The following is a 19,749-nucleotide window of genomic DNA, read 5'->3' on the forward strand; positions in this document are numbered from 1 at the left end:
CCTAACTCCAGTTTCAGAGAATCCAATGCTCTTTTCTGACCTCCCTGCCCAAGGCATGTGCATGATGCAGGCAAACCTATTATACATAAAGTAAAATACATAGATCTTTTTTAAAAAGTGTGAAGTTAATAAAGAAAGACAGATGACACCAATCTCTCACATCCACGTGTGCACTCACAGACACACGGGCACTCACGACATGTCATGTGTACTTACAGATACATGTGCACTCACAGAAATGCATGTATTCACAGATGCGTGCACTCACAGCCATGTGTGCACTTAGCCATTGTGCCTGTGTTATAGCACACAAGCATACACATTATATATGCATATATGTATGTTATTTAATATAATTTATATAATGAAAATGAAGCCCTAGGGGGACCCATCATCCTGAGGCTAACCTCCAAACTTAGCTTTACAGTCAGTGAGAGCCATTCCTTCTCTGCACAATCACCTAATGTCTCTGGGCCTCAATCGTCTCACTCAAACATGAGTGCTCTGGAGCTGGTGAGCTGGCTCAGCAAAGAAGCACACTTGCTGCCAAGTCTGAAGACCTGACTTCGATCCCTAGGGCCCGTATGGTAGAAGAAAGGAACTGACTGGAAGCACGCACTGTAGCGAAAACACACACCGTAGTGCATACATACACACACTAAGTAAATGTGGCATTTTTATCAGGGTATCAAAAGGCAAAAGCTAGCTGGTTTGGAACTCACTATGTAGACTCATGCAATCCACCTGAATGGAACGTACCGCCATACCCAGCTAGAACATTTTTTTTTCTTCAAGACAAGGTTTCTCTGTGTTAGCCTTGACTATCCTGGACTGGCTTTGTAGACTAGATTGACCTCGAACTCACAGCGATCTGCCTGCCTCTGCCTCCCGAGTGCTGGGAATAAAGGCGTGTGCTACCACCGCCTGGCACATTTTTTTTTTTAAGAAATGAAATAGGTGCCCAGTGGTGATAGTGGTGCACTCCTTTAATCCCAGTACTTGGGAGGCAGAGGCAAGAGGATCTCTGTGAGTTCGAGGCCAGCCTGGTTTAAGCCACTCCAGGACAGCCAAGGCTACACAGAGAAACCCTGTCTCAAAGAAAGAAAGAAAGAAAGAAAGGCAGGCAATAGGTATGTTAGGAGTACCTCCTGTGTGGCTACTATGAAGACTAAAGGAGCCAATGGTCCCTGGCGACCGCTCTTGCCCCTCTCTAGCTGTGTCACTACTTTCCCTCCCTGTTGTTTCTTAGATCATTCAGAACTTCCCTGATGTCTTTATGGGTGTTGCCCTCTCTGGCCCTTTAGAATAGCATACTACTTTTTAGGGGCTGGAGAGATGGCTCAGAGGTTAAGAGCACCGGCTGCTCTTCCAAAGGTCCCGAGTGCGATCCCCAGCAACCACATGGTGGCTCACAACCATCTATAATGTGATCTGATGCCCTTTTCTGGTGTGCAGGTGCACATGCAAACAAAACACTGTATACATAATAAATAAATAAATCAATAAAACATACTCTTGGCCTAAGACGATTCCATTTACCTGTACACACACACTAATTTCCATGCTAATCTCAGCTTGGGTATTAAAAAACAAAAACCTCTCTCACTCTCCCCACTCAGAGTTGGGGGTCTCTCCTGCCTCCTAAACCCCCGAGGCTCTCCTGGGCTGGCTTGTGAACTCTCTGTGCCACTGGCCTAAAGCTGTCAAGAATAACATCTCCCAGCTCTGACTCTGGTGCAGAGCAGATGTGAGGTTCATCTCTGTGGAACTGGGGCTAGCGAGGCGGCTCTGCAGTTTTGAGTACACAGTGCTCTTGCAGAGGACCTGAGCTGGATTCCCAGCACCCACCCACATCAGCGGAACTTGATACCTCTAGCCTCCGTGGGAACGAGGACACACACACACACACACACACACACACACACACACACACACACACACAACCCACACATGGAAACCAATACCAATACGATACATCATTTTAGAAAATATTTTTTTTGCAAAAAAAATGAAGTATTTTTAAATTGTAGGATGAAGGAGTGAGAGACAGAATTGCTACAGGCAGGTAGGTCATCTCGGTGCTGAACCTGAGTCAGTACTGTCTCTCGCTCTCATGTAGGTATATATATATATATACACACACGTCAGCCCTGTACAGTCAGTTCCTTATTTTTAAACATTAAAACAAGTCCGGGAGGTGGGAACCTTGCTTCCAGCTAACACAAAGACAAACAGTGGCTCAAAGACTAAACTACATTTCTCAGCTTTTCTTGCAATTAGAAGTGGACCTTGGAGCTGGACCTGGACGGTGCTGGTGCATGCCTTTTAACCCCAGCACTTGAGAAGCAGAGGCCAGCCAGGTCTATAAAGTGTGTTCCAGGACAGCCAAGGGCACACAGAGAAACCCTGTCTCTGGGGGAGGAAAAAAAAAGTGGGCATTCAGCTGAGGCCTACCCAGTGACATGGGGATGGAAAGGGCACATGTGTAGCTCTAGCCCATAATAACCTCCCATGCAAGCTCCCTCTACACACTTTCCCTTTCTGGTTGATAATGAAGACCGTGGTCTTCCGGGTGACTACGGGAGGTACATGTTGAACAGGACAGAACCTCTGTCAGTCTGGATCACTGACGGACTGCATGTGGGACTACACTGTTAGAAAGAGAGATGTATCTTTTTCTTTTCTTTCTTTTTTTTTTTTTTAAGGATGATATGTTTGCTGAACTTTAGGTGTGTGTGGTTTATGCATATTGTGTGTGGGCCTGGTGCCTGCAGAGGCCAAAAGCACACATAGACCTCTGGAACTAGAGATGGCGATGAGCCAACCACATGGGTGCTGGGGACTAAATCTGAGTCTTTTTTACTACAAGAGCAATAAGTGTCATTGTCTCTCTAACCCCTTTAATTAAAAAAAAATTTTTTTTGGAGTTAGGATCTCAACATATCCCAGGCTGGCTGAAGTTATACATGTATGTATGTATGTATGTATGTATGTATATGTATATGTATATGCAGCTGAGGAGGAGTTATCTTCTGCCTCTTCCTCCTGAGTGCTAGGAGTACAGGCTTACACTAACTTAATGTCTTTTACCTTAGAACCATTAAATGACTTGGGAGCTTTTTTTGGGGGGAGGGTCCAAGACAGGGTTTTTCTGTGTAACAGCCCTAGATGTCCTGTACTCCCTTTGTAGACCAGGATGGCCTTGAACTCACAGAGATCCACCTGCCTCTGCCTCTCGAGTGCTGGAATTAAAGGCATGTGCCACCACTCCTAGCTGCTTTTTTAAAAAATGAGTTATTTATTATGTATATAGTATTCTGCCCACATGTGTGACTGCAAACCAGAAGAGGGCACCAGATCTCATTATAGATGATTTTGAGCCACCATGTGGTTGCTGGGAATTGAACTCAGGACCTTTGGAAAAACAGTGTTCTTAACCTTTGGGCTTTTTGTTGTAGCATCTGCCTTAAGTAAATAAATAAATAAGGTGTGGTCTTCCAAAGGGAGCTGGCAGAGGCTCCGAGATAAAGTAGTTCAAGGTCATACACCTATTCTGTGGCGTGGCAGTGTCTACTCAGGTAGGACTTCAGCCATTGGCTCTGTTCTGTCTCACTTCCAAACGGAATGCTGTCATATCTACCTGCCGTCTCACCAAGCCCTCACCCCACCACTGGGGGGAAAACCAGCCCTTTCCCACAGCTAGGCTCTGGGTCAGCAGATTCCAGGAGCCAACAGGCTCAGCCAGGGAACAACATCCAGAGAGAGCCCAAGGCTTTGGCCAGACAGTCAGGTGAGTAAGCCCAGCAAGAATGAAACCAAAACCCAGCCTCAACTGCCAGCAGGGAGCCAGAAAAGAGGAAGGAACAAAGGAAAATGAACATGGGGGGGGGGGGGTGAGGAGGGGGAGAGAGCTAGGGTAGGAGGCTGGGGATGGTCTTGAAGCCTAGACCAGAACCATCATAGGACCCAGTCCCCTGCCTCACTCAAAAGAGACAAACACCAGGCTGGAGAATCCCACCAGCAGTTCCTGGGTTCTCTATAGTGAGATACGTGTGATAAGGAATAAGGGGGTGGGGATTCTGTGTTAACGGGGAACTGAGGCCCCCCCGGAAGCCAGGATCCAGACACTCATGAAGACCAGAGCACAACTCGGTCCTTTCATCCCTTTGCCTCAGTGCTTTGATGGCGCCCTTCATTTTTCCCTTTAATGTCTCAGTCTAACTCCTTTTGAAAATCCCCAGCCCGGCTCCTCTATGCAAAACGGAAAGAGACAAGGAAAAGTCAGGGACGTGGGGGAAACAGAATCCCTCGATGGGGGCCAGCTGGTCGGCTTAGAGATGGGGCTGTGCCTGTCACTAAGTTATCACACCGGACGACACCGTGGAGGCCTGTAGTTGCTGCTGCTGGCTCGTTTCCATGTGAGCCCGGCCCCTTACTGCATCTCAGTTGCATGGTGTCACAGGACTCCTTGCCTTAAGTGTTGTCAAAAGGCACACCAGGTTTACATGGGCCCCTAGGCTGAGCTGTGGACCCCGCCCCCCCCCTCATGGAAGCCCTGGTGTGGCTCCAAATATGACTTAAGTAGGGTAGCACTGTCCAATAACTTTCATGTCTCCCCTGGTCTCAAGCCCATTGGTACAACCCAAGCCTTCAGCTGCTTCCAAAAGAACTGAAAAAGAAAAATCTGAAGCACCAGATCTGTCTCTGGATCCCCTACTGCCCTGTAGCCCCTGTGTCACTAGAAAGGACCACAAGTAGAAGAGAGGCCTTTGCCTCAGCCCAAGTAACTCAGGAGAAAAGGCTGTGGTTGCCTGGTGGGCGCTGCTTCCTGAATGGACAAGGAAAAACAGCAGCATCCCTCTTCACAGGTGCCAGACAATGGAATTGTGGCCAGACAGCCATTTGCTAAATCTGGATCAGACTGTCTTCTGTTAACCCTTCTGTGTCTAAGCAGGGTTGGGTTGTTCTCTGGTCCTCCTCTTCCTCCAAGACTGCTGAGAGCTCAGCTTCACTGTACTGGGGGGTGAGGGGTGGGGGCTTTCCTTGACGCCTGGTCTCAGGGATCAGGATGGCAAGGAGGTCAGCAACCACTCAAGGCAAGGATGAAGTTGCCTAGGTCTTAGGTCAGAAAGCAAGCAAGCAGCGGGGAGAAGGGAAACCGACAGCTGGCTTTATGAGAGTTAGCTGCAGGCCACAGGAAGCGATACCATGGCAGAGACAGGCACCAAGCCAGAAAACAAAGAAATCAGGAATTATGCCAGATGGCCAAAGGTTTGTGGGTCATAGAGAAAATCAGGCCACAGTGGAGGGTGAAATCAGACTTCCGAACCAGCCAACATCATCTGTTATTCCGAAGTAAGGAGCTGTGCGCTCATGTAAATCGGATTGGGTCACCCCAGCCACGCCGTGTCATCGTGCGTCGTCCCTCTTCTATGGCTCCCGTCCTCCCCCCTCTCCAATCCTGCCCACTCACGGGGACCCAGTCTCACTTGAGCTGCTGAGTAATGAGCTCCTCGTCGTTGAGGTAGCGCAACCGCTCCTCCTCCACCAGGGTGCGCTGCCGCTGCAGCGGGTCCTCCTGCCGCCGCGCCGCCTCCGACACGCGCATGCTCAGCTCCGCCTCGGTGCGCTTCAGCAGCGCGCGCACCGACTCCTGGTTCTGGAGCTGCGGGACGCAAGGATGCATGCGTGGACCGGGTGGGAGGAGGACGCATATTGCTGGGGAAGGGTGGGCAGAGGGCAGCCCTGCGCAAGCAAAACTCCACAGAAGACTGTGTTGCTGGGCTGAGAGTGCGAGCTGCTGCGAAGTTGTGCCCAGGCAGAAACGGGGACCGAGGACCGAGTTGGGGAGAACTCAGGAGATCTCGGAGATGATAGAGCTCATGGGGGGCTGGGGGGGGCAAAATTATGCTGGGCTTCGCCCAAGGCGACATGGCTGTGGCTGCGACAGTAAAAAGCAGTACAGGGTGGGACAGCTGGGGCGGGAGGTCAAGGTTATACACTGGAGGAGTGTAATCTGTGTGGCCAAAGGGTGACACTTAGCTAGAGCCCTGACGACAGTGTGACTGTGTAGCTGTGGACGCAGGTAGCCTTGAGTGGAGACAGAATCTGGGGTGAAGGACTCATACTGAGGTTTGATAGGGTTTACTGCTGTAGCGGGGACTGCAAGATGAAAGTCCAGTTCTGAGCCCAAATGACGTGGGTGGGCGAGATCTTACCCGTGGCCCAGATGGCAGCTCTCTGCCCGCCTCCTCAGCCTGTCTCTGCTCATTATCCTCACCCAACAAGCCCTGAGCCCCTCTTGAAGAGTCTGCACAATGATGCCAGGCTCCTGACAGGTGGGACCATCTGCCAGGCAGGGCGGAGCAGCCACCCCAGGCTCAGGAAGGGGGAGCTGCGGGGACTATGTGAAGAAACTGGGACCGCCTCCAGAGGTACTGCATGGAGCTCAGGGAGGGGAAAGGGGAAGGGGCTTAGTGAGGGGACTGAGTTTTAACGAGGAAGTGGAAACTAGAAAAGGAGGCGGAGAAAGGGGTTCAAAGGACCACTGAACAATGAGAGACTCCGCTAGGCTAGGTGGTGGGGAAAGGTGGGACAGCGCTTGGGGAGCAGGGTCACAGCCAGTAGAGTCGGGGGCTGGGAGGGAACGGTACCTGGAGCTTGCGCAATTGCTGAAGCTGGCCGCGCAGGTCGCTAGCGCTGTTCTGTAGGCCACGCAGGTGCAGCTGCATCTGCAGACGGCTGACGGCAGTGGGCTGCCCTGCAGGGGTGCTGCTGGCCGAGGGCGGGGGAGGGCCCGACACCGGAGTGGCCCCGCTACTGCGACTGCCTGACCCACACGCAGCTGACAGGGACCAGAAGGGTGAGCCATAAGGAAAGTGGAGCAAAAAAGTGAAAGGGAGGGGCCATCCTCTCCACTCGAAGCCCCATCCCCCAGCCAGAGAGGCACATGGCGATGACTGTCTACCCTAGGTAGTCGCGAGTCCTAGCAGGAGTAAAGTGGAAATCTGTGGAAAGTCCCAAGATGTGGCTACTCACTTGCTGTGCCCCAGTTTAAGGATTAGGAAACTAACCCTAAGGCTCTGAGAGGAAGGGAAGGGTCACTCACGTGCTGAGGGGGTAGCTGCTCCATTGGAGCCTTCAATCTTCTCACTATGATGGAACGAAAAGAAAATGACCATGGGGGCTTGCACTGGCCTCAGACCATCAAAGCTGAATGGATGGGACCCTTAAATGTCACTCCAGCTCCCTGATCTTAGAATATAATAATAATAATAATAATAATAATAATAATAATAATAATAATAATAATAATAATTTTTAAAATTGAGTCACTCAGAATCACACAGAATTGAGTCCAGGGCTTCTAATTTAGCTCACTGGCCATATCTCTGCCTCAAGCTGAGGCCACACAGTGATACTGGGAGAAGGGTCTCACCTTGGGGTCTCGGGCTCTGAGCCTCGCAGTAGGGCGCTTTGCACTAGCCCCGTGAGGCTGGCAATCTGCTTCTCCATGGCCTCCATGCGCTCCCTAGGGAGGAAGGTGGTTCTGAGCACACCCTCCTGTGAACCTGTGGCCCCTTCTGCCCACCCCACACCCGGCTCCTGAGATGAGCAACCAGAGGACAGCTAGTCTTCCCCGGGTTGCCACACAGGATTAAAGTCCTAGCTCTCCACTGCCTCTCTCATCACTGCCGCCTCAGGGCAAGCCTGAAATCCCAGCAGTTGTGGGGCCTGATGCAGGAGGATTGCTGAGAGTCTGAGTAGCCTGGGCTGCACACCAAAACCCTGTCTCAAGAACACAAAACACAAACATAAAAAGCCCAACTCCTCCCCATCCCGAGCCTGCGCCCATGGATTTCAGCTGGGCTCTGTGCTGGACAGCTCTCATTGCTGCCAGAGCACTGAAAGAGCTGCGTCAGCCTTCCGTTTTACTTCTGGGTAAACTGAGGCTTGGGGGATATAAACTCCAGTCTCTAGAATCATCACTTGCGACTTCATCCATCCCTCCAATGTCCTCCCTGCCACATCGAAGGTACTCTGGTCATCCCCCTGTGACCTAAGTCCAGAGATCCCGCCACTCCCTTACCCTGTGGCCTCACCTGGTCTCTGTGTCTTTGGCTGGCACCGGTGGCCCGAACCCCACGAGGGAGCGCTCCCCGGGTCCAGGGAAGAGCTCAGAAGGTGGTGCTCCGGCCGTCGAAGCGCTCCCGGTGCTGCGGGCCTTGCCTCCAGGACTCTCAGCAAAGACCGACGAGGAGCCAGAATCTTTGCGAAAGGACTGACGCACCGGCGACCCGCGGCTGGGCGGTCCCGAGTAGGGACTGTGCGGTGGCGGGGGTCCCCCGGAGGGCGCCGACACGTCAGCCAGCTTCTGCGGGGACGAGGGCGGCAGGCGGAAGCCATAGCTGTCTCCGTAGAGCGGACCGCCGGCGCCCGTCTTGTACAACGAGTCCTCCAGATCCGACTGCAGCGCTGCAGCCGAGTAGGTGCTGAGCGAGCGCACCGAGCCCCGCTTGTACAAGCCGCCCGCACCCGGGTATGCGAACGGGTCACCCGCCGCTGCGGCCAGGCTCAGGCGGCCCTCGTGCAGCAGCCCGTAGGGGTCGGCATAGAGGCCCTCGCCCTTCACCAGCACCATGCCGCCCCCTTTGCCCGCCAGGTCTTCGTCTGGCTTCACGTCGCGCCGTTCCAGGATGGCGCTAGGGCTGGGGCTCACGCCCTGGCTGGCCGGGGCGCCTCCCAGTCGCTCAGCCGCGTGGTGCACGGGGCTGCCGGCGTAAGAGGGAGGGCGGCCCCCGGCATACGAGAGGCGTGAGCGTGAGGGCGAGCCCGATGGCAGTCCCGACGGCAGCCCTGATGGCAATCCTGGAGGCGGCGAGCTAGATGCTAGGTGAGATGCTGGCGACAGGTTGTTGAGGCGCCGCGTGGGCGACGACTCCCGAGACGCGTATACCATCTCTCTCTGCGCAGAAGACAGCCCGAAAAGCCCATGGAGCTGGTCCCGAAGGGAACTTCTTTCCTTTTGCTTGAGAAGCCAGCACCTCCCCCCAACCAGGCTTAGGAAGCCCCCCTCTGTTCTGCCTTTCTTCTCCTACTGCATCCTGGGCCCCTGCCCATCAGTACTCCAGCATGGGGGTAAACTGTCAGATGGAGAGACATCAGAATGGCATCATCCCATCCTTGATGGGGACCAGGAAGGAGAAGAGAAAAGGGCGTGGCTGGGAGAGCGGCCTTACTAAAATTATCTATTTAAAGGCTCCTTAAAGAAATCTTGAGTGGACAATGGGGAAGGACAATGGTCTTGTCTCAGCCTTTAAGTTCCCATCTCCAAAAACTGCCCTAGCTCCGTATTCTGCCTAGACTCCATTTGCCCAGTCTCACCCGTGCCTTGGGTGCTCCCTGACATACCCGGAGGTCACCGTTTGTGAGGTGTGAGCCAGGAAAAGCAGCATACAGTGGCTCCTTCCTATAGATCTTGATAATACTTCGGTCCTGGATATCTCTGTCAGGGTAGTGAAAGGGACAGAGGGTCACTATGTGCTCCCCAGCTGGGCACAGTGGGGGCGGGCAGCTACTTCAGGCAGACAAGAGGGCCCTGACACCCAACCCTTCCTCCTTTTCCTAACTCCTATACTCAGTGTCTCCTGGTACCTTGGGATACCTGCCACTAGCAAGCAAGCACGAGTGTGCAACACAGACAGACAGACAGTCAGACAGACAGACAGAGACAGAGAGAGGGAGGGGGTCTCCACCTGTCACTTCACAGCCTCCCGCCAGAGGAAACCCACAGGATTGGGTGATTTAGCAGAGAGGGCGGGGCTCTAGGGCTTGAAGGAGGAGGCAAAGGGTAGAGAGAGGTGCCGAATGATCTAGGGAAGAGGGCCACCAGGGGTCCAGCACTCTTAGAGAAGGCTATGGGGAAGTCCACCCACCCACCCCCTGGGGCCACGCCCACCGGACATCCTCCAGCTCGTAGAAGACGTTGCGCGCCTCGTCTTTGATGAGGATGGCAGTGTTGGGCGACTTAAGCATGCCCATGGTGAGCTTCTGCGGGAACATGTGCGCGATGAGTGCGTGCAGCGTGTCCAGGCTGCTGACCTCATGCGTGATGTGTACACGTCGCGTCTCCTCTCCGAACTGCAGAAACAGGACCCCTGCGAAGGAGACGCGGCCCTCAGGGTCACTGCCTGTGTCAGCCCGCCGGGCACCAAGGGAATGCGGTGAGCCCTCAGGAACGGCATCGGTCCCACAGCGGCAGGGTCTGAGGCTGGAGGCCGCCCCAGGGTGCAAGTGCACCCACGCGCTCCTCATGCCGCCAGCTAGCACCCGCCTCTCAAAGAACCCACTGGATCCCAAGTAGCTGGAATCTGGACGCGGAAATGGGGCTGGGGGCTGGAGCTGGTGGGACAGAAACTGCAGGAAAGTCGGGAAAGTTGGAGAGGCTGGCCAGAACGCCGAGAGAAAAAAAAATTAAAAGCCTAGAGGAATAAAAACAGGGTTGACGAGGGGGCTGAGAGAGCCTAAGGGCCACCAGGGGATGCTAAGGTACAGCAAAGGAGAAAGAGCTCTGAGGACAGCGAGGACTTCGAGGCGGTGACAGCAGTTAGAGGAGGGAGTGGCAGGAGATGGGGGTAGCAACGGGCGGGTGAAGCAGGGGGCGGGGGGAGGAGCTGTGGCAGGGCCGGAAGACGAGCAGGCTGGGCAGTACCTGGTGAGCGCAGCTTGGTCTGGCTGGCAGAGCGGGAGAGAGGCAAGCTCTGTCGGAAGCGGTTCATCCTGCTGAAGCCCAGGGGCAGCTCGGCCTCGGACATGGTCTCCAGCGACTCAGCCGAGGCGTAGGACAGCTTGGCTGCCTGGTCTGCCAGCCCTGGCTGGGCTCCCTGAGTATGGCGCGAGCTGCGGGTCTGCAGGGGCAGGGCAGAGCGAGAGGCACCAAGCATGAGCCCCCACCCCCATCCCTTGCTCTGCCACTGCCTCCATCTGGGCCCCGGAGCACCGGCCAGCCAGCAACACATGCACACACATTCAGAAGACGGTTCTGTCTCCTGGGTTCCAGACTCGGTGGGTAGCTGCAGAAAAGATTCCCCCAACTTGGCTTCCCTGGGGGCACCCAGCAGGTAAGCAGTGGGCTAAGGACTGAGGCACCCTGGGAGGCCATACAAGAAACCATCTGAATTGGACCCGTGGGCCCGCCTGCTATTTTAAGCTTCCAACGAACAACAACAACACAAATTTGTCACCGAGGTGAGCAGCAGAATTGTTGAGCAAATTGGAGCATTAGTTCCAGACATTAATTAAGCGGCAGCGTCGGGGGTGTGAGCGGCGGGTTTATTCTTCATGGAGTTCAGGGGGCTTGGGGAGCAGGGAGAAATAGTAGCGAATGACAGACCTCAGGCTTTTCCGTGTCCAGGGTCACTGACTTAGAGGACTTAAAAACTAAGAAGGACTCCCAAACCCTCAAGTATATACTGGACCACAACTTTAAAAATTATACACTCCGCGTACATGCAAACAAAGCCAGGTGTGATGGACACAAGTACGCTGTGCCTGGCTCCACCCCTCCCTGGGGTACACACGCTGTCACACAGCCTGGCTGGTCGTGAGCATGGCAGCCCCTTCCCTAAAGCCAGCTGAGAGTGGTCTAGAGCTGGGGTAGAGAAGGATGTCACAGATAATTCAGTGAGTCCCTAGGTTCAATTCCCAGTACCTCTCCCCCGAAATAAAGGCCTGGAGCTAGAGCTCAGTGAGAAAGATGGCATAAGAAAGCCCGACCCCTGTTTCTTGGAAGGGTGGTGCTGTCTCTCGGTTTCAATCGTCCTTCTAGCTCCTACTTTTGGCTCTCACCCAGGTCTACAACCTCTACCACTCTACCCTGTCCCCACACTAAACCTGGCTACTAAATAGATACTCCATGGTTTAATTTTTTTTTCTGTTTTGTTTTTTGTTGGGTTTTTTTTTTTTTTTTGGTTTTTGTTTTGTTTTGTTTTGTTTTGTTTTGTTTCAGACATATTCTCACTATGTAGCCTTGGCTGCCTTGGAACTGTCGAAGTAGACCAGGCTGGCCTTGAACTCACAGAGAGACCCACCCGCCTCTGCCTTTCAACTGTTGGGATTAAAGGCATGCTCTACCATGTTTAGCTTTCATTTAAGTTATTTACAGGAGAAGGGCAATGAGTCAGATCCACGCCATTCTGTGGTATGTGCATTCTACATACACATGTTAGCTTACTACCGTGAAAAAATAAAACGTATTTAATAGTATCTATTTATACATTTATAAACTGTATTTAATAGTCTTATTGTCACAGTCAGGTATGTTGGTACATGCCAGCACAGAAAAGGCTGAGGCAGGAGGATAGCCACGAGTTTGAGGCTAGCCTGGGTTATACTGTTGAGACCTAATCTGAGAACAAACTTCATAAGTCACCTAAAGCCATCGACATCAGCAACCTCAAGTCTGAGAGAGCTTTCCTTATCCATTTTATTCCTTTATGAAACTGAATTTTGAACAGTTGGAACATAATACTTATACAATTGAAAAGACAATAGGAAAGGCATCTCTCCCATTTTGGTTTGTGTTTTTTGAGAACAGTGGCTCACTGTGTAGCCAAGGCTGGCCCACTGAGTACTTGCTGTATAGCCCAGGCTGGCCTCACACTTGTGTCCATCCTCCTGTGGCTGCCTCCTGATTGTGGAAATTCAGTGAAGCACCACCCAAGCTAACAAACCTACCTCTAAAAAGGAATAATGTATTCACCTGTTCAGTGCCTTCCTCCCGCCCCCCAAATCCTGATTATCCTCTAATTAATCTCCATCTTCATATTAAGTCAATTTAGTGTTCCAATCCAATTAGCACTCTTGGAAAGGAAGAGCGTCCTCCAACAAGCAGTGTGCTCAGCTGTCCTCAACGTGGCCTTGAGAGCTTTGGGGGTGGGGTAGGGAGTGGAACATCAGACTTGAGGGGCCGCAGAGGGACTTGCAGCCTCAAACGCAACTTGACCAGCAAGGAGGACATCGGGCTTGGAATGTCTGCTTGGGGGGGGGGGTCTCGCATCCAGAGTGTGGAAGCTGGGTTTCAGCTCTAGGCTGACCAACAGGGACAGGGATCCTCCCGCCTTCATCCTCAGAGAAGCCAGCAGTGGGGAGCCTATGCAGTAGTGAGGAAGTGTGGACCAGGCTGGTGGGCATGGAGTTGCCAGGCAACTGAAAGGTCAGTGGTTGCCAGGCTGAGGTCGACGAGGGGCTACGGAAGGAAGCCGCTGGCAAGAGGAGATGTCAGGATAGGAGGGTATGGACCAGTGTGATGATGGCCAGTGTCCTGGGGATGGCTGGCCACAAAAACAGAAACTCAAGGAGAAAAGACAGCCACGCCCTTTTCACTACCTGCTCCTGACTCCACCCTAGCCCCACGGGCATCTTTCCATCCTTTCTACCATTATAGAAAACCCTACAGAGAAGGAAAGGCTACTAATACTTCTTTCTGCCCCCCACCCCACCCCACCACCAAAGCAGAGAAAAATGAGACATCTAGAAGCCACTAGCAGGCTTCTACATGTCCGACTTCTGACATGGCAACGTGACACTCTAATCTACCAAGTCCACACTTGAAAACGGAATAAAAGTTACCAAAACAAAAAAAAACCTACAAAGCAAATCTTATTATAATGTTTTAAATACGTTTGTGATTTTGTGCTGGGCCACACTGACAGCCACGTGTGGTCATGGGTTAGACACGCTGGCTACGGGAGATGGCAAGAGAAGGAAACAGGAATTCAAATAGAACTTGAGGAAAGGGATGCCACGGGAGGCAGTCGTTGGTCCTGTTCCACCACGGAGCTAATGAGACCTGGCCTTGGGCCCGGATGTGGGAGCCCGAGCGAGGGCAGTCAAACCAAGCTCTGAGCTCCCAACAGCTGTCTACAGGCCTGGGCAGAAGCACCTGGGAGGAGTCACAAACTCTCTTCCCAGGATCCATCGTCCCTTAGTGGGCATCTCTGTTGAGTGAAGCCTGGGGCTCAAGACTTCTTATGAAACCCTAAATCAACTGTAGCATCCAGAGTTGAAATCAGGGCAGAGCCCACGGCTGAGGAAGCCAGCTTCCCAGGTGAGGCTTCCTAACAGAGCAAACTGCCTGGGACATGCGTTTTTCTCATCTCTCTAGTCTCGGAGTCAGCCTTGATGATAGTACAGCAATTTAGGAGGCTGAGGGAGGAGGATCACAAATTCAATGCCTGCCTGAACTACAGACATAGGTCAAAGTCAGCCTGGACAACTTAGCAAGACCCTGTCTCAAAATAAAAGGTGAAAAAGGGAGTTGAGGAGCTGGGTACGGTGGCGCACGGGCGGCTCTTTCTGAGCTGATGGCCAGCCTGTCCTACATAGCTTGTTCCAGGCCTGCCAGGAAGACTTTGTCTCAAAACCAAATGATAACAAACAAACAAACAAAAATGATACTCTCTAAGAGTCAGTGGAGGTGACTCGGTGGTAGACTGCGTGCTCAAGGTCCTGGGTTCGATCCCCACCACAGGAGTCGGGGACCGCCTCCATGATGAAGATGCTTGTTCGCTTTCCAAAGCGGGAAAACAAAGCCCGGAGGAATTTACTGTGCTAGCCCAGTAGGCTAATTAGGAGTGAGTTAGAATTCAGCACCAGGCCATCAGACCCTCAGGTCCACACCCTCTCCTCTCTCCTGCCCCATCCAGAGAGGTGGGTTGTCAGACAGATACAGGAGTCCATGATATCCTGATTCAAAGGCTTCTGGCAGGAGAAAAAAAAATGTTTGCACACAGGACACTTGGCAAGTCTGGGTGATAGCCTGTGAGCCTTCTATAGTGTCTGAGGTTCAAGGGACCACAGATCTCAGACAAGAGGCCACAGCAGGAGGCCGAGGAAGGACTTGCCTCACCCAGCTCTGGCTGTGGGGGCCAAGGAATACCCAAGGGTGCTCCCCCCCAGGGGCATCATGGTGTCCTGGGAGTGGGGAGATAGCATTCCAGTTCTTGATAATACAAACTGTCCAGAGGATGTTGGAAAGCACCCATTTCCCCAGGCCTGGCCCCTAAGGGGAACAAACTTAAGAGTACAGGGCAAGTGTGTTTGCCTGATCATGGTAGAGAGGTTTTTTGTTTTTTTTTTAAAGCAGCCATAAGGTGTTCCTTAGAGGGACAACGTAAGTTCATGGTCCAGGGTCCACAGGGAACGTCTGAGTTCAGGTTCCTGCCTCTATCAGCAGACTCTCTAGGCTGAGAAATGTCAGAAACCCCCTTCTCATTCTAAAATTCCCCTAGTAGGCTTGGGAGAGCTGGGGACCAAACCTCCAGTGGTGGTGTTAAAACTCCCACTCTGGATCCATAAGCCCCTGGCAGACAAACCCAGACTCTCCCCCAAGCAGCAGCCATAGCCAACAGCCCCAGGCCCACCGCCCAAAAAGGAGGAGGCCCGTGCAGACGCACACCCCAGTGCGAAGCGTGTGCAAGGCAGAGGCAGGAAGGGGGAGGGCAGGACATGCAGTTGTCACAGAGGCAGAAGCATCGCGCACTGACCTTGAAACTCCAGTAGTTTGGTTGCTGATGGAAATAAGAGAAGGAGATGGTTATAAGGGGGGCTGCCAGGAAGTGGGACAGGAACAGATCAGAGATTGTCAGTACTCAACCCTGGGACATGGGCCTCCACCCCCTGGGGAGCAAACACTAGCCAATGCCTGTGCCTCGCAATTCTCTCCTGAGGCTGGACCATCCTGGTTCACCAAGGATGGGCAAGTTCCAGGTCTGCTGGTCGGGGAGCAGGATAGAGCGGTCCAGATGTCTTTAGAGCGGTCCAGATGTCTTAAGTGTCTTCCTAGCCATAGTAATTGATCTCGGGGAGAGCGACAGGTCAGAAAAAGCACAGATGACCATGAGACAGCAATCAAAGGTTTGAGGGGAGGGCAGTGATAAATCTGGACCGTGGGATAGAGATGGCGGTGGTTGTGCCAAGGCCAGGTGAAACGTCCCAGAAAAGATGGCATTCCAGCTCGGCTGGAAAAGGGAAGAGCTGGAGACCGGAGAGAGAGCTGTGCTGAGCAGAGCAGATAGCTTAAGTAGGTACCCTGAAGCAGGTAGTGGAGCTGGGATGAAGCAAAAGAGGGTGAGAGGTCAAAGGGCAAGACTAAATGCTGGAGAGCCTCTAATGGGAAGTACATCTACAGATCAAAGTACAGAAAACCCAGGAAGGAAACATAGTGAAAAAGGAATGGAAACCCCATGAGGCTGAGGGCAGGAAGTAGATGGTGGTGGCTGGGACCAAGGCCAGGGTAGGCAAGGCCCGTGTGCCAGGATGTGCAAGGATTGTGGAGAAAAGTGGACCGACGCCAGTGACCTCTGGCACTGGGCAGTGGATGGGGAGCTTGGGCAGCACTTGGAGCTACAGAGATGGCCGAGAAGAGTTGGAAGGGGGCCTGAGGCTTCTCCTAGCTCTCAGGAACCCAGGGTCGCCCTGCCCTCCCTAGAGACCAGAAGGCCCTTCCAGATGGCTGGCAACAAGGGAAGGACAGCCCTGAGGGACGGGCTGGTCCTTGGCAAAGCTGAGGGTACCCTGCTGACCGGTGCCAGCCTCAGCAGGAGGACAGAGGCAGCAGATGGCCTGGCCCCAGGGTGCCTGGCACGAGCAGACAAGATTCTCCTGGCCTCAGAGGCACTGGCAGAGGGGCTGGACCTTGAGGGTTCCTACTGGGAAGACACCGTGCTGTGGTGCCCTGTACAACCCGCCCCCCCCAGATGCTTTGGGGGCAGGAAAGAGCTGGGAAGGGGGTAAGGATGGCTACTGATCGGGAGACTTCACACTGGCAGCTCTTCAGGGCGGGAGTGATGTCAACCCGGATCCAGGGCGACGTCTATTTCCCATCACCCTACACACGCACGCACCTGAGCCACAATTCCTTTCTCTCCCAATTTACTGGCTCCAAAAGATGAAAAGCAGGCAGGCACATTTCAGGCAGGAGAAGGGATCAGCAAAGGCTGTCTGGACACAGGGCACCCCCAGGGTGCCGGGGGGATACCCTGAAGGGTACCACAGGAGGGGACAGGACTTAAAGACCTGAGTCACAGCTCCTGTGACCTTGGGTAGACAGGGAAGCATGGGTAGAGGCGTCACAGGAGACAGCAGAGCCAGGTTACAGACTCGGAAAGGTCTGCGCTGAAAGTCAAGTCTGCGGACCAGAAATGATGGACGGCTCTGCAGAGAAGACCTCCCGCTCCATACCCACCCCACAGTGGGCACAGGAGCCACCCACAGCTCCCTGAGACATGCAGTATTGTTCCTGCAGCTAGCTGGTGGACTCAGACACATCCTTGTCTACCTAAGGATGTCACAAACACGCCCAGACCAACAAACACACCCACCAAAGTATTGCAGCACTAGAGGTCACCTGGTTCAGAGCCATACGTACCACACACACACACACACACACACACACACACTCCAAGGACCCCTAGCTAGCACTACGCCCAGTCAAAGACACAGAGGGTGCTAAGACTGGTCACACCCACCCTCAGCACACCACAGAGCCATAGGGGCATGGACACCCATTCACACACATACACAAACAAAGGTGCTTGCTGCCAAGCCTGATGATCTAAGTTCGACACCTGGAGCTCACATGGTGGAACAAGCGAACCAGCTCCGGAGCGCTGCCTTCTCACTTACACATACACACCATTGGCTAGAGCATTCCCGGCCCCCCCCCCATAAATAAATGTAATTTTCATTAGAGCAATATGTAAAGTACACACAGGCTCAGAGAAAATGTCCTTTTTCTGCTCCCCTCTACCAGCTGGGTCAGGACACCTTCAGCCAGTATCCAACGGCTACGATGGCCTCGTCAATCGTGTGTCAGCAGAGTTGATATCCTGAATCAAGATGGAATTGTCCCATCCCTAATTCTGTCATCAGTCTCAGCACAAGGGACTCGGGGTACCAAGTATAGACAACAGGGACTCGCAACTGGTGTCCCTAGAAGATGGGCAGACAAGATCTGGCTACAGCCACACTGACTATGCCCTCACCGTGGGTTACAAGCCTGTACACACCCACTAGTCAGTGCCTGGAAGGCCTGGGCTCACAAACACACCCAAGGGAATAGGGTGGCTGGCATCAGTAACTAGGAAAAGTCATCCTAGCTCTGGGAAGGGTACAGATGGAAGGGGAGCTGTATTTGTGTTTGAGGCACTTAGATGGACGAATGTCACTGCCGTCTGGGCCCTAGGACTTACAGCTCTGAGGGACAGAGCCTTCTCAAGGGAGCCTTGCCTCCTTCCTTGGCCCTCTCTTCAAACTTGGGAAGAAGAATCCTTTCAGCTGGCCCCAGCTACATGGTCTCCCAGCAACTCACTGTCCTTGGAGGGGAAAAATTGCAGCAGGGAGAAACCCCAGGGGAGATGGGCCACCAACCGCTCTTCCAGGTGTTAACCCATGGGACCACCCTGCTGACAGGGAGCAGAAGCTCCTCCCCTATTGTGCAAGAGGGACACCTCTGATCCACACCCTTACCCTCTTCCTCAGCCCCTGCCTAACACACACCTGCTATGTAGCAATGTCCTCAACAAATCTGTGGCAACGAACAAACGCCAACCAAGCAAGCCAGGCAAGGCCAGTAGGGAAGAGGTGTGGTTCTAAACACTAGGCCTGCCTTCCCCTCCCTCCGGCTCCTCGCCAGGGCTGTTCTGAGCCTTTTCCTAAGCATGTCACAGGTCTAGGAAACCCTCAAAGAATGACAGGGATAGCCAGGGGTGGTGGCACACACACTTTAGTCCCAGCATTCGGGAGGCAGAAGCAGGTGGATCTCTGTGAGTTCGAGGACAGCCTGGTCTACAAAGCGAGGCCAGGACAGCCAGGACTACAAGAGAAATCCTGTCTCCAAAAAACAAAAAACAAAAAAAAAACAAAAACAAAAAAACCCAAAAGAATGGCAGGGATCTTGGTGTTGCACTTGGGAGGCAGAGACATGTGGATCTCTGAGAGTTCAAGGCCAGGTTCCAGGACAGCCAGATATATGTATTATTGTGTATATATATACAATATATATAGTATGTATACACACACACACACACATATAGTAGAAAATCATCTCAAATAAATAAAAATAAAAGGCAAGGACAGGAGGGATCTTGTTCCCTCTGCTCTTTCCCCAACAAGACCTCACCAAAGGCAAGCGCGGGGAGGGCTAGCCTTCCCAGAACTCAGTGACTGCAAAAGAAAGAGCAGAGCAGGAAAGAAACTGACAGGTAGAGAAGGCTTGGAGGAGCTGGGACAACACGAGAGCCAACCATCCCTCAGGACTAAGCTTTCAGCCATGGGGGAGGGGACTTCCCCAGGGTGCCGAGGAAGTAAGCTACACCCCCTTCCCTCTCCAGAGTGGAGGGAACAGCTTTTTTTTTTCCCCTCCGGGCTTAGTAGTTAACCCCTATCACGCCTCTCCCGTACATCCTGTACTTTTTCTTGGGGTTGTCTGTCCTAGAGCTGGCCCTCCTCCGCCCATTCCAGCCTCTGAGGGGCCGGACGGATCCCCATTCCGACCTTACCTCAGCTCTTTCCCCTTCTCCTTCCCTTGGGCAGATGTCTCGGGGGTAGGCTAGGTGTCCTCATGCCCCCTTCTTGACCTCGAGGCCCTAGGGAGCATCCTCCGGAGAGGAAGGCAGGCCACGAGTCGCACCCCCTTCCTTAGTCCCCAGACTGACGCACACACCCACCTCCCAACTCCTGTGAACCGGA

The 19,749-nt window shown here is 53.1% G+C and overlaps 2 protein-coding genes across 20 annotated transcripts in view; one reads left to right on the plus strand and one right to left on the minus strand.

Moving 5' to 3' along the window:
• Positions 1-19,749, plus strand: part of ARHGAP23 (Rho GTPase activating protein 23) — a 331,343-nt gene that overhangs the window by 114,555 nt on the left and 197,039 nt on the right. The gene's annotated exons all lie outside the window — the stretch shown is intronic.
• Positions 1-19,749, minus strand: part of SRCIN1 (SRC kinase signaling inhibitor 1) — a 73,473-nt gene that overhangs the window by 20,442 nt on the left and 33,282 nt on the right. For all 17 annotated transcript variants that reach the window (XR_014773316.1, XM_084751075.1, XM_084751079.1 and 14 more), the window contains 9 exons: positions 15,546-15,569; positions 10,712-10,907; positions 9,959-10,157; positions 9,412-9,505; positions 8,103-8,965; positions 7,439-7,531; positions 7,109-7,152; positions 6,654-6,844; positions 5,490-5,665 (listed from right to left, as the gene is read on the minus strand). Coding sequence is in view for 16 of the 17 variants with exons in the window: in XM_084751075.1 (XP_084607201.1) it covers positions 5,490-5,665; positions 6,654-6,844; positions 7,109-7,152; positions 7,439-7,531; positions 8,103-8,965; positions 9,412-9,505; positions 9,959-10,157; positions 10,712-10,907; positions 15,546-15,569 (1,880 nt within the window). In the remaining variant the exon portion in view is untranslated. The remainder of the gene's footprint in view (positions 1-5,489; positions 5,666-6,653; positions 6,845-7,108; positions 7,153-7,438; positions 7,532-8,102; positions 8,966-9,411; positions 9,506-9,958; positions 10,158-10,711; positions 10,908-15,545; positions 15,570-19,749) is intronic.

This window comes from Acomys minous, assembly GCF_964271855.1.
Source record: "Acomys minous genome assembly, chromosome: 12".
Taxonomy (NCBI): Eukaryota; Metazoa; Chordata; class Mammalia; order Rodentia; family Muridae; genus Acomys; species Acomys minous.